Below are 17,518 nucleotides of genomic sequence, written 5' to 3' on the forward strand. Positions count from 1 at the left end.
GAGAGAGAGCGAAAACGAACGTAGACGCGGATGTGTCGTGAGAGTGTAGCAGATGAACTTCGGGATGAACTCGCGCGGCGTGGTTGAGGGAAATTGAGAGAGTTACGCGTGTGTTTGTTCGCTTGTGGACCGATTGTGTCGGGACTGGCCTTCGGGTTTCGGGATTCAGAAGAGTTCTTCAGTCTGGCGTTTAATCCTGAAGCGAGCGGTTGAGTTTTATGTGGTGGGTGGTGGGACCATAAAACAAAACGAAGGTTCGCTCCCGCGTGTGGCAGAATGTAGCCAGAGTTACGACACTTTTATTTACATCCAGTTAAAACTTTGAAGGGCCGACAAATATTTACCAGGTTCCCGGAGCCGGGGCCAGGTTCAGCGACTTCTGGTTGACGGCATGTCCGACGAGTGGGGCCTTGTGGACAGCTCCACGGTTGGCAGCGACGTACGTGGCCGAGTGCTGAACTGGGGCAGCGATCAAGGCGGAATGTCCATGGTAGTTATCGTAGTAATGGCCAGAGTTGTAGGTCACGGCCGCGGGGACATTCCAGTGGTTGTTGTAGGCCGAGACAATTGGAGCCGCAGCCCATCCGTGGTGGTAGTCGTTGGACTGAACAACAGTTGGTCCACCGTAATGACCGGCGTAGGTCACTGCTGGAGCCACGGCGTATCCCTGGTGGGTGTACGGGACGTAGGAAGCTTCGGCGACGGCAAGGGCCACCAGGACAACTGCTGCGATGCACTAGTGTTGAAGAATATATTAGATTTTGGTAAACCAATTATAATATTCAAATTACCTTCATGTTTGTTGCTTTGAGTGTTAAAGAACTTGTGTTCTGATTGAAGGTTGAGATGAGTATGATTTACAGATCCTACAAGCTGAAGCTTTTATACTGAATAGAATTCTTAAGCAAGTGCTCCAAATTAAATATATCTCCAAAATTTATTGCACTACTTTCAGTTAGCCAAACTACATTCACTTCTAGATTGGTAGAATTCATTATCCCTGTCCTACTACAATGAGCGACACACATTCCAGTGATTGAAACAAGTTTCGGGCGAGCCTCTCAACGGATTGATAGATCTGTATCAACGCTGCTCGATTGTATAATTCGGTCATAAAACAAAGCGTATCGTAGCGGTCCATTGAATCGTCACTAAGTGTGCCTCACTAATTGCCGTTTATACTTTTGGGGGTTAGGTTCCGGTGCACATGATGGATCAAGTGTTGGAATTTAAGAATTGGTAAAAGTTGCACTTTGGTGGTATAAATACTACAGCAATCGGTTGAGGTTATCATTGTCCACTCATTGTTCAACTTGATCGCAGGTTTCAAGCAATCCTTAAAACTCAACCATGAAGGTAAGACAGACTTACAATATCTTTGATAACTACTAATCAAGACTCTTCGTATTCCAGTGCATCGCAGCTGTTGTCCTGGTGGCCCTTGCCGTCGCCGAAGCTTCCTACATCCCGTACGCTCACCAGGGATACGCCGTAGCCCCGGCAGTGACCTACGCCAGCCATTACGGTGGACCAACCGTCGTCCAGTCCAACGACCCTCACAGCTGGGCCTATGCATCGGCCGTCCACAATGCCTACCAATCCCCAATTGTCTCGGCCTACAACAACCACTGGAACGCCCCAGCTGCCGTGACCTACAACTCTGGCCACTACTACGATAACTACCATCATGGACACTCCGCTGCCGTGATCACTGCCCCAGTTCAGCACTCGGCCACGTACGTCGCCGCCAACCGTGGAGCTGTCCACAAGGCCCCACTCGCCGGACATGCCGTCAACCAGAAGTCGCTGAACCTGGCCCCGGCTCCGGGAACCTGGTAAAGGGTATTACATGTCTTTTATTTTATTCTGTAAAAAAAATGTGAATATTAGGATGATCTAAATTAACATAAATTGGCAAACTTAACATAACTTTGTCTTACTATTTCATTTGAGAAACAAATAATACTAAGACCACATATTTAATAACCTGGTCTAATAAACATTCCAGCTCAAGCCCTTCAATGTTGTGGATTTCTCCAATCTGGTATGATTAGTCACAGTCGATTAATGTCCACCACCTTTTTTTCCGCTGACCGTTCCAATTGAAAGACACACTTCGGATAGCCATCGAACTGTTGCGAAGCAAATAAAATTAATTATCTGATTATTAGTTTTAGATAGAGCTCGTTAGATGCACGAGGACATTAAGGTGCTCCGAATATAGAACTTTTTTAAAAAACCTCGCACCACGTGCTGAATATTTTTCCTTTTGGACTCCAAAAGTGCCAAATATAAGCTAAATCGGTAAATATTTACCCATTTTAAAAACAAACTTCACTCAAAGGTGAAGTTTGTGTTTAAAAAATGGGATACATGAATGAAAAATTACAATTTCTTACGGTTTGATCTGCACGGTGCGCTACTTCCATCCGCATATTCCCAAAAGTGAAATTCTCATTGATGATTTAATGCTCTGCAACTTGCTAGAACATACCAAAACAGTAAAACACGAACCTGAAAAGTTATTAGTGAGTTAAAAATGTCATTTTTTTATCACAAGCAACTTCAGGCTCGGGTATCAATGAGATCAACCAATTTCGCTCAAAATTGACGCAGATGCTCACAATAACCCAAAAATAAACGCTTTCCATCTGTGTTTATCGTAATATCTGATTACCATTAATAAGTCAAACTTCATCAAAAAATGTTTAAGAAAAATCAACAACATTTTTCTCTAAATTATGATTAATTTTGATGAACTCTACTTTAAAATCTTAAAAGTCAATTCTATTAAATTTGGCCCAATTTCTTCCAAGAATTTTTTTTAAGAAGAAGATCTGATAAATTAAATGTATTTAAGTAAATGAATTATGAAACATCATTGAACTTTAAACAAGATTTATTCTGTAAGAACGTTTTCAGCAAAGTTTGTCACCACTACTGTCGATACCCATAAGGCTTTCTAGGCCCAGTGAAAAAAATATAATTTAACCCAAAAATGACGAACTTCTCGCCACAGTGTCCTGATGCAAACAATGACCAAGCTCGAGCTGTCACAGCCCTGCGAAGTATGTTGGCTGACATATCGTGCGGACAGTAAAAAAAACCAGCTAGAAGTCGCCTGACAAAAAAATTTTGCTAGAAAGAGATAGAAAACCTGATGCAAACAAACCACTAGTTGTAATGTAAACATACTTTGAATGTGTTGGTAAATTTCTGACTAGAAAGCCTTATTTGAGAGCTTGGCAGGTTGCCAACATGGTGTCTCGCGTTATTTTTTTTTATTTTTGGAAATGACTAATTAAGTTTGTCATATGAACACATGTTACATTGAATTTTTCTTTCAAAACAACTAAAAAGGAGGTTGCTCCCAATTCAACAAAAAAAAACAACAAAAAACATATTCTTTTTAAAGAAGACGGAACCCATTCCCTGTTTATATCTGATTATTTTACCATGTCTCACTTTTATTATAAACATAAAAAAAATAGAAAAAAAATATTTTTGCTTTATATTAAAATATTATTAAAACAGATATGTTCAGTGAACTACAATCAGTTTATTCAAAATATACATCAGTCATAACCTCATTCATATAGCAAACAAATCACGGATCATTTCAACACCTTACAGAGTTCCCGGAGCCGGGGCCAGGTTCAGCGACTTCTGGTTGACGGCATGTCCGGCGAGTGGGGCCTTGTGGACAGCTCCACGGTTGGCGGCGACGTACGTGGCCGAGTGCTGAACTGGGGCAGCAATCACTGCGGAATGTCCATGGTAGTTATCGTAGTAGTGGCCAGAGTTGTAGGTCACGGCCGCCGGGACGTTCCAGTGGTTGTTGTAGGCCGAGACAATTGGGGCTTGGTAGGCATTGTGGACGGCCGAGGCGTAGGCCCAGCTGTGAGGGTCGTTGGACTGGACGACGGTTGGTCCACCGTAATGGCCGGCGTAGGTCACTGCTGGGGCAACGGCGTATCCCTGGTGGGCGTACGGGATGTAGGAAGCTTCGGCGACGGCAAGGGCCACCAGGACAACAGCTGCGATGCACTGGGATAAAAAATAAAAATTCTATGGATTAAATTCACACAACATTAATCGTTAATTCTTTTGCCTTCATTATGAATGATTTGGTGAGGATTTGATTGACACTTGTGAACAAGTTGAACGATGTTCTAAGAATGGCTTAGATCACTCCCTCAATCAGCTTTTATACAAAATATGACTTGTTCGTTGTACTCATCTATATTCTACCATTCAAACATTCCAAAATTGATTATAAGGAAATGCAAACCAACCTTATTACGGGATCAAACTAAACTGCTACTGCTTTTTAACGTGTCGTGTGCGATCTATACGCTTTTTTCAGCATAGCAACAAAAAATTGCGACGACTGGTTTTTTTGCACCTGATTCGGTCCAATTAATACGCGTGCCTCTGCTTGATTTAGAAAGGAGCTGATGAGGAACTGCTCGAGCTAAGTGGAATGACTTCAATATAAATTGACAGAATTTTGACAATTTTGATCAGAGTTCAAGTAGCATTCAATTCGTACTAGTTCGTCGCAGTCAACCCTCCAACATTCAACCATGAAGGTGAGAATTGAAGAATTGATACTTTTAATAGAATAATAACTTATCAAACTTTTTCAAGTGCATCGCAGCAGTTGTCCTGGTGGCCCTTGCCGTCGCCGAAGCTTCCTACATCCCGTACGCCCACCAGGGATACGTCGTAGCCTCGGCAGTGACCTACGCCGGCCATTACGGTGGACCAACAGTCGTCCAGTCCAACGATCCTCACAGCTGGGCCTACGCCTCGGCCGTCCACAATGCCTACCAAGCCCCAATTGTCTCCGCCTACAACAACCACTGGAACGTCCCGGCGGCCGTGACCTACAACTCTGGCCACTACTACGATAACTACCATCATGGACACTCCGCTGCCGTGATCGCTGCCCCAGTTCAGCACTCGGCCACGTACGTCGCCGCCAACCGTGGAGCTGTTCACAAGGCCCCACTCGCCGGACATGCCGTCAACCAGAAGTCGCTGAACCTGGCCCCGGCTCCGGGAACGCTGTAAGAAGTTTAGAATGGACTGTGATATTTATTGCTGAAAAAAATGATTAATATGAATTAACCTTCAATTGAACAAACTTCTTTTTTCCGAGAAATGTTTTCATGTAAGGTGAGTAAATTTATTCCCAGAATTCCACCAAACTCTTGTAACCACAATTTCTCAGAAACAACTCATTCAATTCTTCCAAAACAACGCTCTCAGATCTTGTTACATACCAACGCTGTTTAATTACAAGCTTCGGAGAAAAAGCGCCCAAATTTCGACGAAACGAAACGCAACTTTCGGGGAAAAACCACGTGCCAAAGCCAAAACCACGTGCATTGTTTCGTCACTTTCCCCCCCGAACCATGTGTGTTGTTGTGTGTCTGCTGTGTGATGACGACAGCTGACTGACTTCTTAACCGGCTGCCTCTTTCTGTTTGTGGTGGATGGCTCAGAAAAGCGAGCAAATTCGCACGCGTGTGGCATCGTGTGTCTGATTCTTCCAATTGTGGTGCTAAAGGGGGGTGTTTTGGAAGGGGGGTGGTTGTGATGAGCAAAACTTTTCCAACATTCATCAGCATTTCATCCCCGTCGTCGTTGGTCTTCGTGGCGTTGTCTGGGTGATGCAAAAAGGGCGCGCAAATCAGTCCAACTTTTGGCAACACACAAAGGGGGACCACTTTTGTTGGGTTGAATGGAAAACGGGGGGCTGGAAAAGTTTCAATTGGCTGCGTGTGAAAGCTCGTTCGAAAAGTTTGGTTTTGAGGGGGGAGGATTTCGGAACGCGTTTAAGGGTCGCACGATTGGAGGGAAGCTGTTGTTTAATATGCAAGTGTGCGTTGAGGACTACTTGTTAAGGGGTCTGGATTTGTTTGCGGGGGTGGAAGAGTAAATTTATGACTTGTTGAAATTGGCCCCTAAACTAGACGGGTCAAGTTATGGGATTATTGCTTGTTGTTTGAGTATGAAAAGTCAAACTTTAAAGGGATTATGTGTCTCGTCTAGATAATTACAATGGTTTTACTTTTAACAGATTAAAAAAATACTAGCAGAGCCGTACTTTTGAGTCAATGTGTAACTATTTAACAAACCCAGCAGTTTCAAAATGTTGCATTGAAGGTCAGCTGTTATTTTATACTTCAAAATATTTGCAAGTATTAAAAGATCAAACATTTATGCAATCCATAAAGCATAAACTGCAGCATCCGTGATAAACAATTTGTTCTTGCTTCTTCGAAGCTTCGAGACCATATTTTCTGCACAAAATACAAGTTAAAATTTGCTCGATAATGAGAGAGTAAAGAAATGCAAAAATAATTGCTTACACATCAGATCACAAGACCAATTAGTGTAACTAGCAAAACATGCTGAACAGGCAGTTTTTTAATCATTGCCAACAATCTTCGAGTATACTCACTCAGTATCAAGAGAAAGCTTGAAACGTTTTACAAATCTGCTTTTGAAAATAACAAAACCTGCCAAAATGATGCTTGTTTGAGCAGTGCAATTGACACAAAACTGTCCCAGGCTGTTTTACTTTCTCAACATTAATTAAACCGGCTAGCAAAGTGTGTCATCTTGGGTTCAGAATCTAGAAAACGATGTACGTGTCGTGTGTTTCCCCTGTCTGTTGCACAAGACACTTGGACGCCCCCAAACAACTTTTGCCACATCTTCAGACAGTTGCTCCAAAATTGCACCCCAAGCAGCTGGTTTTGATGGTGACGAAACCCAGACAACTATTTGGTTACGAAAGTTCGTCCACCAAGTTTCCAGCGAAAGTTTCAAGATGTGCCCGATATCTGAGCGGGGGCAGAAGTTTTGTCCTGTTGCTCAAATTGCTATTCTACGTTAATTGTGTAATTTCTTGATATCAACACCTAATTTATTCACTAATCTTGAGAAATAGTTGGGTCATACAAAATACACAGTTTTTTTTTTTAAATAAACTAAATATTCCTATTTTTTAATTTTGATATAAAACTTTTTCAGTTTAGTGAGAGTTTGTAGAAAATTAAATTGTCACTGCAGTCCGACCATTTGCAAAATAGTTTCCCAACAACTGTTGTGTTGTCGATTAATGAGTTTAGTTTTCCTTTGCTATAGTTGGCAAATTGAAGTCCACACTCCTGTGAGGTGTGTTGGTCTGCTGCCATTCTAAATGACCGGTCAACAAAACTGTAATACTCTTGCCTGAGACACACGTACAATTTCCGGATGATACGACAAAAGTTTTGAGTTTGTTACTAAGGGTGAAAGTGTAATTGGATGCACGGATGGTTTTTCCTGAGAGGGAAGTTGTCACATTCAGTTGAAAGACATTATTTCTGTTACAGTTGGATATTCATGGTTGAAACTTGAGTGTTTGAAAATCGTTATAAATAATTCAACTAAATAGAAATGTTGTTCTCTTTTTTATTAATCAAGCTGATTAAAAAGTTATCACATGTTTTGTCGAATCAAAAACCATGAAAACATTTTTGGAAAATAATCGTTAAAAATACTTTTCATGCTCCAACTCTTTTCAGACACGTGAAGCTAATGAGCTGTATCGAACGAAATCACTAATCAGATATCAACTGCTATTCCTCATAGCAACAGCAGCACAACTTCACGCTAACCGCTTTCAATGTGGTCAGACACCTCGAAAAATGACTTCATAGGAAATCAGGGACGTAACATCCGATGGAAATTCTTCAGCAGAGATAAAACACAACGTTTAAATTTCCATTTAAACAATCAGATTTTTTTTTATACAATTTTGACACAAAGAATATGAAATGTATCAACATTTTTACCAAGTTCCCGGAGCCGGGGCCAGGTTCAGCGACTTCTGGTTGACGGCATGTCCGGCGAGTGGTGCCTTGTGGACAGCTCCACGGTTGGCGGCGACGTACGTGGCCGAGTGCTGAACTGGGGCAGCGATCACGGCAGCGGAGTGTCCATGATGGTAGTTATCGTAGTAGTGGCCAGAGTTGTAGGTCACGGCAGCTGGGACGTTCCAGTGGTTGTTGTAGGCCGAGACAATTGGAGCCGCAGCCCATCCGTGGTGGTAGTCGTTGGACTGAACAACAGTCAGTCCACCGTAATGACCGACGTAGGTCACTGCCGGGGATACGCCGTATCCCTGGTGGGCGTACGGGATGTAGGATGCTTCGGCGACGGCAAGGGCCACCAGGACAACTGCTGCGATGCACTGGAAGAAGTTGGATAAGTTATTTAAATTCTATTAAAAGTATCAATTCTACAATTCTCACCTTCATGGTTGGATTTTGGAAGGTTGACTGCGACGAACTCGCTCGAATTGAATGCTACTTGAACTCTGATCAATATTGTCAAAATTCTTTCAATTTATATTGAAGTCATTCTACTTTGATCAGTTCCTTTCTAAATTAAGCAGAGGCACGCGTACCAACTGAACCGAAACTTATGTAAAAAACTGGTTGTCGCTTTTTTCGAGTATACTTGCGTACCATACATTGAGTTAGTTGTAGTAGATAGGTGTAATGCCACTGAGTAAAATAGATCAATTTGATGCATTTTTTGATGATATGAAAGTTGTAGAAAACATTGAAAAATATTTTCTGGGTATAAAAGCTGATTGACAGTGGTAACCTTAATCATTCAAAGAACATCGTTCAAGTTGTTCACAAGTCGATGCTTGTGTGCTCTCTTATACTAACTGACATTTTGGTGATTACGAGAAATTCGATTTTTTAACTTTGAATTACTGTTTCTGGGAAACTATTCGACAAACAATTGTCCTAATAATTTTAAAGTATGCTCCTGACATAACTTAAAGACATGGTAAAATATGAAAACTTTTGAAATGCAAAAAAAAAAATTGGCAGAGAAATTACGAAAAAAAATCATGCTTGCAATTAGCACAAGTGTGTCTTGAACAGTGATTTGTATGAGTTAGCACAAACGTGCACAGGGCGAATTTTGCAGTTGAGCTAAAATGCTTCTTCGATGGCAGAGTCGTGTATACTTCCAACGTGGCACTTGGTACAAAAGTGCGCAGAGTCATTTTATTGTAAAAATAGTAGGTATTTGTTGTTTCAATGTTTTTTGCGTGGTAACTTTGAATTGTTGCAAGTTAAGGAAAATTTTTCTCAACAATACTTTTTTAATATACTTGTTTATCATTAAATTTAGTGTGAAAATTGTAGTTTTTGAGAGCAACTACCGTTAAAACTTGAATTTTATGAAGAAAAACTTAGTGAAGTGTAAGGTTTCATAAATATAAGTATGATGATCCATGAAATAGCTTCAATAAGACCAAGTATGACGAAAACCGAATAGATCTACGCTTACAAACAGAAGAAAAAGAATTTGTAAAAACTTTGAGCTAGTTTATTTTATTTCCATCATGTCATACGACCTTTTTAGAAATGCGAGATATCCAGGACACAACCCCTAGAACTGTTATGGTAGATTGCAGTTAGAACAAGTGTGTCTCTTGCAATGGATTCTTGGTTTGTATCGAATAGAACAAAAGTGCTCCAAAAAAATCAATGCTTAGTCTTTGAACATGGACGACCCCTACAGTTGTGCTAAGTGTGCACAACTACGTGAATGATGTTGTTACGTATTTTTTTTGGTTTGGACGACCCCTGCAGTTGTGCTAAGTGTGCACAACTACTTAAAAGTGTTTTAAATTGGATATTTGAGTTAGGCTAAGTGTGAGATTGGTTGATGGATGATTTTGTTACGTAGTTTTTTGGATTGGACGATCCCTGCAATTGTGCTAAGAGTTCCCAAATGAACCGGTTAGGCTACGTTCACCTATTGATTCAGCTTAAACCTCCCTTTGTGGTTCAATCCTGGTTCAGTGAACCATGAACCATTCGTTACACCGTGACATTAGTTACACCGAACATACGTTTCACCGTAAAATTCGTTACACCGCAACATTCGTTAAACCGCAACATTCGTTACACCGTAACATTCGTTACACCTTAACATTCGTTACACCGTAAAATTCGTTACACCGTAGTATGGTTACACCGTAACATTCGTTACACCGCAGTATGGTTACACCGTAACATTCGTTACACCGTAGTATGGTTACACCGTAGTATGGTTACACCGTAGTATGGTTACACCGTAAAATTCGTTACACCGTAGTATGGTTACACCGTAACATTCGTTACACCATAACATTCATTACACCGTAACATTAATTACACCGTAACATTCGTTACACCGTATCACTCGTTACACCGTATCTTTCGTTACACTGTATCATTCGTTACACCGTAACATTCGTTACACCGTAACATTCGTTACACCATCACATTCGTTACACCGTAACATTCGTTACACCACATCATTCGTTACACCGTATCATTCGTTACACCGTAGTATAATTACACCGTAATATTCGTTACACCGTAGTATAGTTACACCGTAACATTCGTTTCACCGTAACATTCGTTACACCGTGACATTCGTTACACCGTGACATTCGTTACACCGTGACATTCGTTACACCGTGACATTCGTTACACCGTAACATTCGTTACACCGCAACATACGTTACACCGTAACATTCGTTACACCGTAACATTCTTTACACCGTAACATTCGTTACACCGCAACATACATTTCACCATAACATTCTTTACACCGTAACATTTGTTACACCGTAGTATAATTACACCGTAATATTCGTTACACCGTAGTATGGTTACACAATAACATTCGTTACACCGTATCATTCGTTACACCGTATCATTCCTTACACCGTATCATTCGTTACATCGTAACATTCGTTACACCGCAACATACATTTCACCGTAAAAATCGTTACACCATAACATTCGTTACATCGTAACCTTCGTTACACCGTAACATTCGTTACACCGTAACATACGTTACACCGTAACATACGTTACACCGTAACATTCGTTACACCGTAACATTCGTTACACCGTAGTATGGTTACACCGTAACAATAGTTACACCGTAACATTCGTTACACCGTAACATTCGTTACACCGTAACATTCGTTACACCGTAACATTCGTTACACCGTAACATTCGTTACACCGTAACATTCGTTACACCGTAACATTTGTTACACCGTAACATTTGTTACACCGTAACATTTGTTACACCGTAACATTCGTTACACCGTAGTATGGTTACACCGTAGTATGGTTACACCGTAACATTCGTTACACCGCAGTATGGTTCCACCGTAGTATGGTTACACCGTAACATTGTTATACCGCAACATTCGTTGCATCGTAGCATTCTTTACACCGGGACATTCGTTACACCGTAATACACCGCAATTAAAACATTTTTTAAGTCGTTGTGCACACTTAGCACAACTGCCGGGGTCGTCCAATAAAAAAAACTACGTAACAACATCATCCATTCACCAATATCACACTTAGCCTAACTCAAATATCCAATTCAAAAACCCCCCAAGTAGTTGTGCACACTTAGCACAACTGCAGGGGTCATCCATTAAAAAAACTATGTAACAATAACATCCACTAATTAATCTCACACTTAGCCTAACAAAAATATCCAATTTAAAACATTTTTAAGACGTTGTGCACACTTAGAACAACTGCGGGGGTCGTCCAATCCAAAAACTACGTAACAATAACATCCACCTACCAATGTCACACTTAGGGGTCATCCAATTAAAAAAACTCTGCCACTAAATAATTATTTGACACACTTCGTCTAACTTGCAACTTCTTCACGTATCCAAATGTGCACACTTGTGCTAATTGCCTTCCAAAATAGTGCTCCATAATATTGCTCAAACCAGTAAGGACACCTGGCAATTCACCATAATATTATAGTATAATCGTATTTTTATGGATTTGCGTGTTTTCAAAAGGTCAAGCCATGATGAAAAATAAGAGAGCACATCCATGATGCGTTCGAAAATGTCAGTTAGTACAAATGGTTGCAGGGCGATATCTCCGCGTAGGAAACGAATTTTTCAGATCTCTTAGAAGCGTTTTGTAGGGAATTTAATTATCTAAAAGATGTCATCATTAACTCATTTTGGCCCAAAAGTCAGTTAGTACATCAGAGCACAGAGGCATCGAAGTACTAAACAAATCTCCAAAAAAAACAATCATCATGAAGGTAGAAGAATCAATGATTAGTATTGTGTGACTTAAACTATAATTTTTTAAATTTTTATCCCAGTGCATCGCAGCAGTTGTCCTGGTGGCCCTTGCCGTCGCCGAAGCTTCCTACATCCCGTACGCCCACCAGGGATACGCCGTAGCCCCGGCAGTGACCTACGCCGGCCATTACGGTGGACCAACCGTCGTCCAGTCCAACGACCCTCACAGCTGGGCATACGCCTCGGCCGTCCACAATGCCTACCAAGCCCCAATTGTCTCGGCCTACAACAACCACTGGAACGTCCCGGCGGCCGTGACCTACAACTCTGGCCACTACTACGATAACTACCATCATGGACATTCCGCAGTGATTGCTGCCCCAGTTCAGCACTCGGCCACGTACGTCGCCGCAAACCGTGGAGCTGTCCACAAGGCACCACTCGTCGGACATGCCATCAACCAGAAGTCACTGAACCTGGCTCCAGCTCCAGGAACTCTGTAAGGTGTTGAAATGATCTGTGGTTGATGTTCTGTATGAATAAGGATTTGACTGATGTATGTTTTGAATAAACTGATTGAAGCACTCTAAAATTATATGAGTATTAATTTCCCTCTCACTAATATAGCTTTTTAATTTGAATTTATGGAATATTATTGCGAGAATAAAAACCATTTCAAAATGTTTTGAATTTAATTCAATTCATTTTAACTCAGTTTAACCCAATCAAACACAATTCAAATACAGTGGACTCTCTCGTAGTTGATATTGAAGGAACCGTCGAGAGAGGGAGTTATCAAATCGTCGCCATCGTGCTAACTTGTCGTACGTGCATTTTGGGCCAAATTGAGTTAAGAACGCCATTTTGTGCAGCTCACAATGCCTCACCTTTTGACCTTCACAGATCCCCAAAATTCGATTTCAATCCTGAGATATTCAACAAAAACCGAAAAAACTCCGTGCATTTTTGTCACTTTACATATGAAAGTAGTTTCAATCTTGTCGTGCTATCTTGTCACTCCATGAAAATTGATGTAAGTGCGACAAAAGGCCAAAGGGATTTCAGGCCAGGAAAGTCAGGATGCGTTTGTCGCGCGTACAAGCTAGACTACCGTAAACATTTGTAATTATAACTCGGGACTCCAGCAACCAACTTCAACCAAACTTTGGGACAATCCACATAATGGTGAGTCAAACAAAACCTGTTTGTTATTGTTTACATTGCGTGCTCTCGGTTTTGAATATTCAAGGTCAAACATTAAAACACGTTTTCTCGGAACGTCAAAATGGCGGGTGCGACAAGATAGCACGACGATGTCGAAATTATTGAACGAAAAATCAAAGCAATCTTCTTGAAGAGACTGAAAATTTTATTGACAGCTGGAGCATTTTTGACATCGAGAAGATCATCAGCTAGAAGGTCCGCTTTTGTTTTCAATTAAATTTAATTCATTTAATTTCAATTCAATTTAGTTCAATTTATTTTTTTAGCCAAAATTACCAACAATTTCACATGGTGGTAATTTTTATAAATTTTACAAATTATCGTGGAAAAATGCAATTTAAAAATTCAAGTACTAATAAGTCGTTGTAGGAAAACGTAAGAATACATCAATAAACCACGTTGCCTTATAAGACGTCATCCATAAAGTATGTCACTCTAAAATCGGCCAACATTATGATGAACAATTCGAAGATATCATTTAATTCGGGTTATTTAATAATAAAATTATTTACGAGAGACAACATGCTACCAACCTGCCAACCATCAATGGTACCTCGAAGAAGCGTAGTACAAACGGTGACAAAATATAAAAACAAGCAAAACATACTAGAAAAAAAATCGTTTCACCATGTGCGGGAGTGTCCGCCACATTTGTCTGTTGTTTATCCACGTGCGACTAATATGCTCTATCTAAATCTCTTAACAGATAATAGTTTTTATTAGCTAATACACCGCTTCGCAACAGTATCATACCTTCAGGCTAACCGGAGGTGTCACATTCAATTTGAACAGAGATAGGAAAAAAAGGCGGTGGACATTAATCAACTGTGTCCAAATTAAATCAGATTGAACAAAAAACACTTAAGAGTTTGAGCAAGATTGTATGTGAGACTAAATCATAATATTGGAGATCAAGATATGTTTTACTTTCTCAAATATAAGAATCAAACAAAGTTATCTGAAGTTTGCCAATGGTTTAATTCAAAACATCTTAATTTTCACATTTTTATTACAGAATAAAATCACAGACAAGTAAATCTCTTCACCAGGTTCCCGGAGCCGGGGCCAGGTTCAGCGACTTCTGGTTGACGGCATGTCCGGCGAGTGGGGCCTTGTGGACAGCTCCACGGTTGGCGGCGACGTACGTGGCCGAGTGCTGAACTGGGGCAGCGATCACGGCAGCGGAGTGTCCATGATGGTAGTTATCGTAGTAGTGGCCAGAGTTGTAGGTCACGGCAGCTGGGACGTTCCAGTGGTTGTTGTAGGCCGAGACAATTGGGGCTTGGTAGGCATTGTGGACGGCCGAGGCGTAGGCCCAGCTGTGAGGGTCGTTGGACTGGACAACGGTTGGTCCTCCGTAATGGCCGGCGTAGGTCACTGCTGGAGCCACGGCGTATCCCTGGTGGGCGTACGGGATGTAGGAAGCTTCGGCGACGGCAAGGGCCACCAGGACAACAGCTGCGATGCACTGGAATACCAAGATTGTGGATTAGTGATCAACAAAGATGTTGGAGGTCTGTGCCTTACCTTCATGGTTGAGTTTTAAGGATTGCTTGAAACCTGCGATCAAGTTGAACGATGAGTTGACAATGATACCATCAACCAGTTGCTGTAGTATTTATACCACCTATGATCAAAGTGCAACTTTTACTAATCCTAAAATTCCAACACTTGATCCATCAAGTGCACCGGAATCCAACCCCCAAAAGTATAAGCGGCAATTAGTGAGGCACACTTAGTGACGATTCAATGGACCGCTACGCTACGCTTTGTTTTATGACCGAATTATACAATCGAGCAGCGTTGATACAGATCTATCAATCCGTTGAGAGGCTCGCCCGAAACTTGTTTCAATCACTGGAATGTGTGTCGCTCATTGTAGTAGGACAGGGATAATGAATTCTACCAATCTAGAAGTGAATGTAGTTTGGCTAACTGAAAGTAGTGCAATAAATTTGGGAGATATACTTAATTTGGAGCACTTGCTTAAGGATTCTATTCAGTATAAAAGCTACAGCTTGTTGGATTTGTAAATCATACTCATCTCAACCTTCAATCAGAACACAAGTTCTTCAACACTCAAAGCAACAATCATGAAGGTAATTTGAATATCATAATTGGTTTACCAAATTATAATCTATTCTCCAACTTCAGTGCATCGCAGCTATTGTCCTGGTGGCCCTTGCCGTCGCCGAAGCTTCCTACATCCCGTACGCCCACCAGGGATACGCCGTGGCTCCAGCAGTGACCTACGCCGGACATTACGGTGGACCAACCGTCGTCCAGTCCAACGACTACCATCACGGATGGGCTGCGGCTCCAATTGTCTCGGCCTACAACAACCACTGGAATGTCCCCGCGGCCGTGACCTACAACTCTGGCCACTACTACGATAACTACCATGGACATTCCGCCGTGATCGCTGCCCCAGTTCAGCACTCGGCCACGTACGTCGCCGCCAACCGTGGAGCTGTCCACAAGGCCCCACTCGCCGGACATGCCGTCAACCAGAAGTCGCTGAACCTGGCCCCGGCTCCGGGAACCTGGTAAATCTTTGTTGGCTCTTCAATGTTTTAACTGGATGTAAATAAAAGTTATTTGGTATAGCTTCCTGAAAATTTATTTGAATTTGTTCTCTCAGAAGAAGTTCTCCTCAATAGAATCAATAAGGAATCAGTAACGTTAAATCCTACAATTTTTTGCTGTTGTTCTTCCTGATTTGATTGATTTCAATTAGCAAAAGCGTAACGAATCAAAAAATGCCTCATTTGCAAAGTCATTTCACAGTCAAAACAAATGTTGCTTGTAACTCCATTTATCACAAATCTATCCCGTTAGAATTGTGTATCCATTGTTCTTGTTCTTTTCCTTATCAACTCTGGCGATCATGACTCAACCACCAAAGAATCATAATTCCCTGGCCACGTCGACTAGTCCCCCCGGTCAGCTCAGTTCGTTTATTATCCCTGCCGGTGGTGGTGAGTTGTTATCGCGCTCGTTTTCCACGGCTGCTGCTCCAATCAAATGGAAATTATTCCACCTCGATTTTATCGCTCCACGGCGGTTGATTCTGCCAGCTTCAACCCTTTCGGGATTTTCCTCGGCTGCACGAAACTGTGGTGGGGAAATCGTGGTTGTTTATTCTCGATATCTACACTCTGTTGCATAAAAATGCTGAAATCTTAGTTAAAAAAGGCAAAAGTGCTAAATTTCTCAAGAATTTGTACATTATTTTAGTTTTTAAGAAAGATTTCAATTAGACATTCATAATATTACAAAGTGTAGCAACTAAAATGCATAAATCCTGCACCACGTGCACACAATAATTTCGTGTGTCATTTATCGCCATAATCTTCACTTCATTAGTTTCGTAATTATAGAGAAACCCACCCTGTGGGGGAGGTGGTCCAAACTTGCCACCCAACCAAAACCCACTAATTTCCCAACACCAGCTTTTGGATGTGAGAGGCGAGATCCCGCCCACCCGACGACACATTATTGTTATTATGGCCAGTCAGCTGCCGCCACCCACACCGTGTGATCCCAACCGATTAATTGACTTTTCCTCCTCGTTAGGTTGATCCCTATCGAAGAGCCGTTCCGTTTGGCGAGGTTCCTCCCCCGATAACGGCCCCATTTTTATCGCGCGACTTTTTATGGCGGCGATGTCTCACGCTGGCTGGCTGGCGGTCGTTGGGGGAATTGTAATGGCCCCGATTACGACTTCTTTCTTTTCTTCTTTTAACTGCAATTGAAGATGATGGCTGCTGCTAGGGATCAACTTTTTGGATTTGGATTCGAGGATGATGCGCCTCCAGAACCAGAAATCACGCCAAGGTCAAGGTTAGACAGAATGGGGGCGCCGCCGCAGAGCAGGGTGTCGATCGGGAATCACATTTATGTATTTAAATGAAATATTAAGAATATAAAAATCCAATAAAATTTATACAAATATTGATCCTTGCACTGTAACTTGGAATTTCCCCGCACTTTTCTTTCGCACTTTTGACAACAAAATTTCAAAAAACTAGGCAACCAGCAGTTGTTTATTTACATTTCGTCGCCATCGTGCTAACTTGTCGTACGTGCATTTTGGGCCAAATTGAGTTAAGAACGCCATTTTGTGCAGCTCACAAT

The 17,518-nt window shown here is 41.6% G+C and overlaps 8 protein-coding genes across 8 annotated transcripts; 4 read left to right on the forward strand and 4 right to left on the reverse strand.

Moving 5' to 3' along the window:
- Positions 1–340: 340 nt before the first annotated feature.
- On the reverse strand, positions 341–797 carry LOC120419652 (adult cuticle protein 1-like). Its single transcript, XM_039582412.2, has 2 exons — positions 792–797; positions 341–736 (listed from the first exon to the last, which is right to left on the reverse strand). The coding sequence occupies exons 1-2, from the start codon at positions 795–797 to the stop codon at positions 341–343; spliced, it is 402 nt and encodes a 133-aa protein (XP_039438346.1).
- Positions 798–1,004: 207 nt separating this feature from the next.
- LOC120419681 (adult cuticle protein 1-like) lies at positions 1,005–1,911 on the forward strand. Its single transcript, XM_039582468.2, has 2 exons — positions 1,005–1,356; positions 1,414–1,911. Exons 1-2 carry the CDS (start codon positions 1,351–1,353, stop codon positions 1,837–1,839), a joined length of 432 nt encoding a protein of 143 aa, XP_039438402.1. The 5' UTR covers positions 1,005–1,350; the 3' UTR covers positions 1,840–1,911.
- Positions 1,912–3,557: 1,646 nt separating this feature from the next.
- On the reverse strand, positions 3,558–4,117 carry LOC120419653 (adult cuticle protein 1-like). The gene is made up of 2 exons (XM_039582413.2): positions 4,112–4,117; positions 3,558–4,047 (listed from the first exon to the last, which is right to left on the reverse strand). Exons 1-2 carry the CDS (start codon positions 4,115–4,117, stop codon positions 3,628–3,630), a joined length of 426 nt encoding a protein of 141 aa, XP_039438347.1. The 3' UTR covers positions 3,558–3,627.
- A 469-nt stretch (positions 4,118–4,586) lies between these two features.
- LOC120419654 (adult cuticle protein 1-like) lies at positions 4,587–5,077 on the forward strand. Its single transcript, XM_039582414.2, has 2 exons — positions 4,587–4,592; positions 4,651–5,077. Exons 1-2 carry the CDS (start codon positions 4,587–4,589, stop codon positions 5,074–5,076), a joined length of 432 nt encoding a protein of 143 aa, XP_039438348.1. The 3' UTR covers position 5,077.
- A 2,757-nt stretch (positions 5,078–7,834) lies between these two features.
- Positions 7,835–8,318, reverse strand: LOC120419641 (adult cuticle protein 1-like). The gene is made up of 2 exons (XM_039582399.2): positions 8,313–8,318; positions 7,835–8,251 (listed from the first exon to the last, which is right to left on the reverse strand). Exons 1-2 carry the CDS (start codon positions 8,316–8,318, stop codon positions 7,850–7,852), a joined length of 408 nt encoding a protein of 135 aa, XP_039438333.1. The 3' UTR covers positions 7,835–7,849.
- A 3,850-nt stretch (positions 8,319–12,168) lies between these two features.
- LOC120419656 (adult cuticle protein 1-like) lies at positions 12,169–12,733 on the forward strand. The gene is made up of 2 exons (XM_039582415.1): positions 12,169–12,174; positions 12,238–12,733. The coding sequence occupies exons 1-2, from the start codon at positions 12,169–12,171 to the stop codon at positions 12,658–12,660; spliced, it is 429 nt and encodes a 142-aa protein (XP_039438349.1). The 3' UTR covers positions 12,661–12,733.
- A 1,659-nt stretch (positions 12,734–14,392) lies between these two features.
- LOC120419642 (adult cuticle protein 1-like) lies at positions 14,393–15,032 on the reverse strand. Its single transcript, XM_039582400.2, has 2 exons — positions 14,909–15,032; positions 14,393–14,849 (listed from the first exon to the last, which is right to left on the reverse strand). The coding sequence occupies exons 1-2, from the start codon at positions 14,912–14,914 to the stop codon at positions 14,424–14,426; spliced, it is 432 nt and encodes a 143-aa protein (XP_039438334.1). The 5' UTR covers positions 14,915–15,032; the 3' UTR covers positions 14,393–14,423.
- A 394-nt stretch (positions 15,033–15,426) lies between these two features.
- On the forward strand, positions 15,427–15,993 carry LOC120419643 (adult cuticle protein 1-like). Its single transcript, XM_039582401.2, has 2 exons — positions 15,427–15,480; positions 15,536–15,993. Exons 1-2 carry the CDS (start codon positions 15,475–15,477, stop codon positions 15,929–15,931), a joined length of 402 nt encoding a protein of 133 aa, XP_039438335.1. The 5' UTR covers positions 15,427–15,474; the 3' UTR covers positions 15,932–15,993.
- Positions 15,994–17,518: the final 1,525 nt, after the last annotated feature.

This window comes from Culex pipiens, chromosome 2 (genome assembly GCF_016801865.2).
Source record: "Culex pipiens pallens isolate TS chromosome 2, TS_CPP_V2, whole genome shotgun sequence".
In the NCBI taxonomy this organism is placed as follows: domain Eukaryota; kingdom Metazoa; phylum Arthropoda; class Insecta; order Diptera; family Culicidae; genus Culex; species Culex pipiens.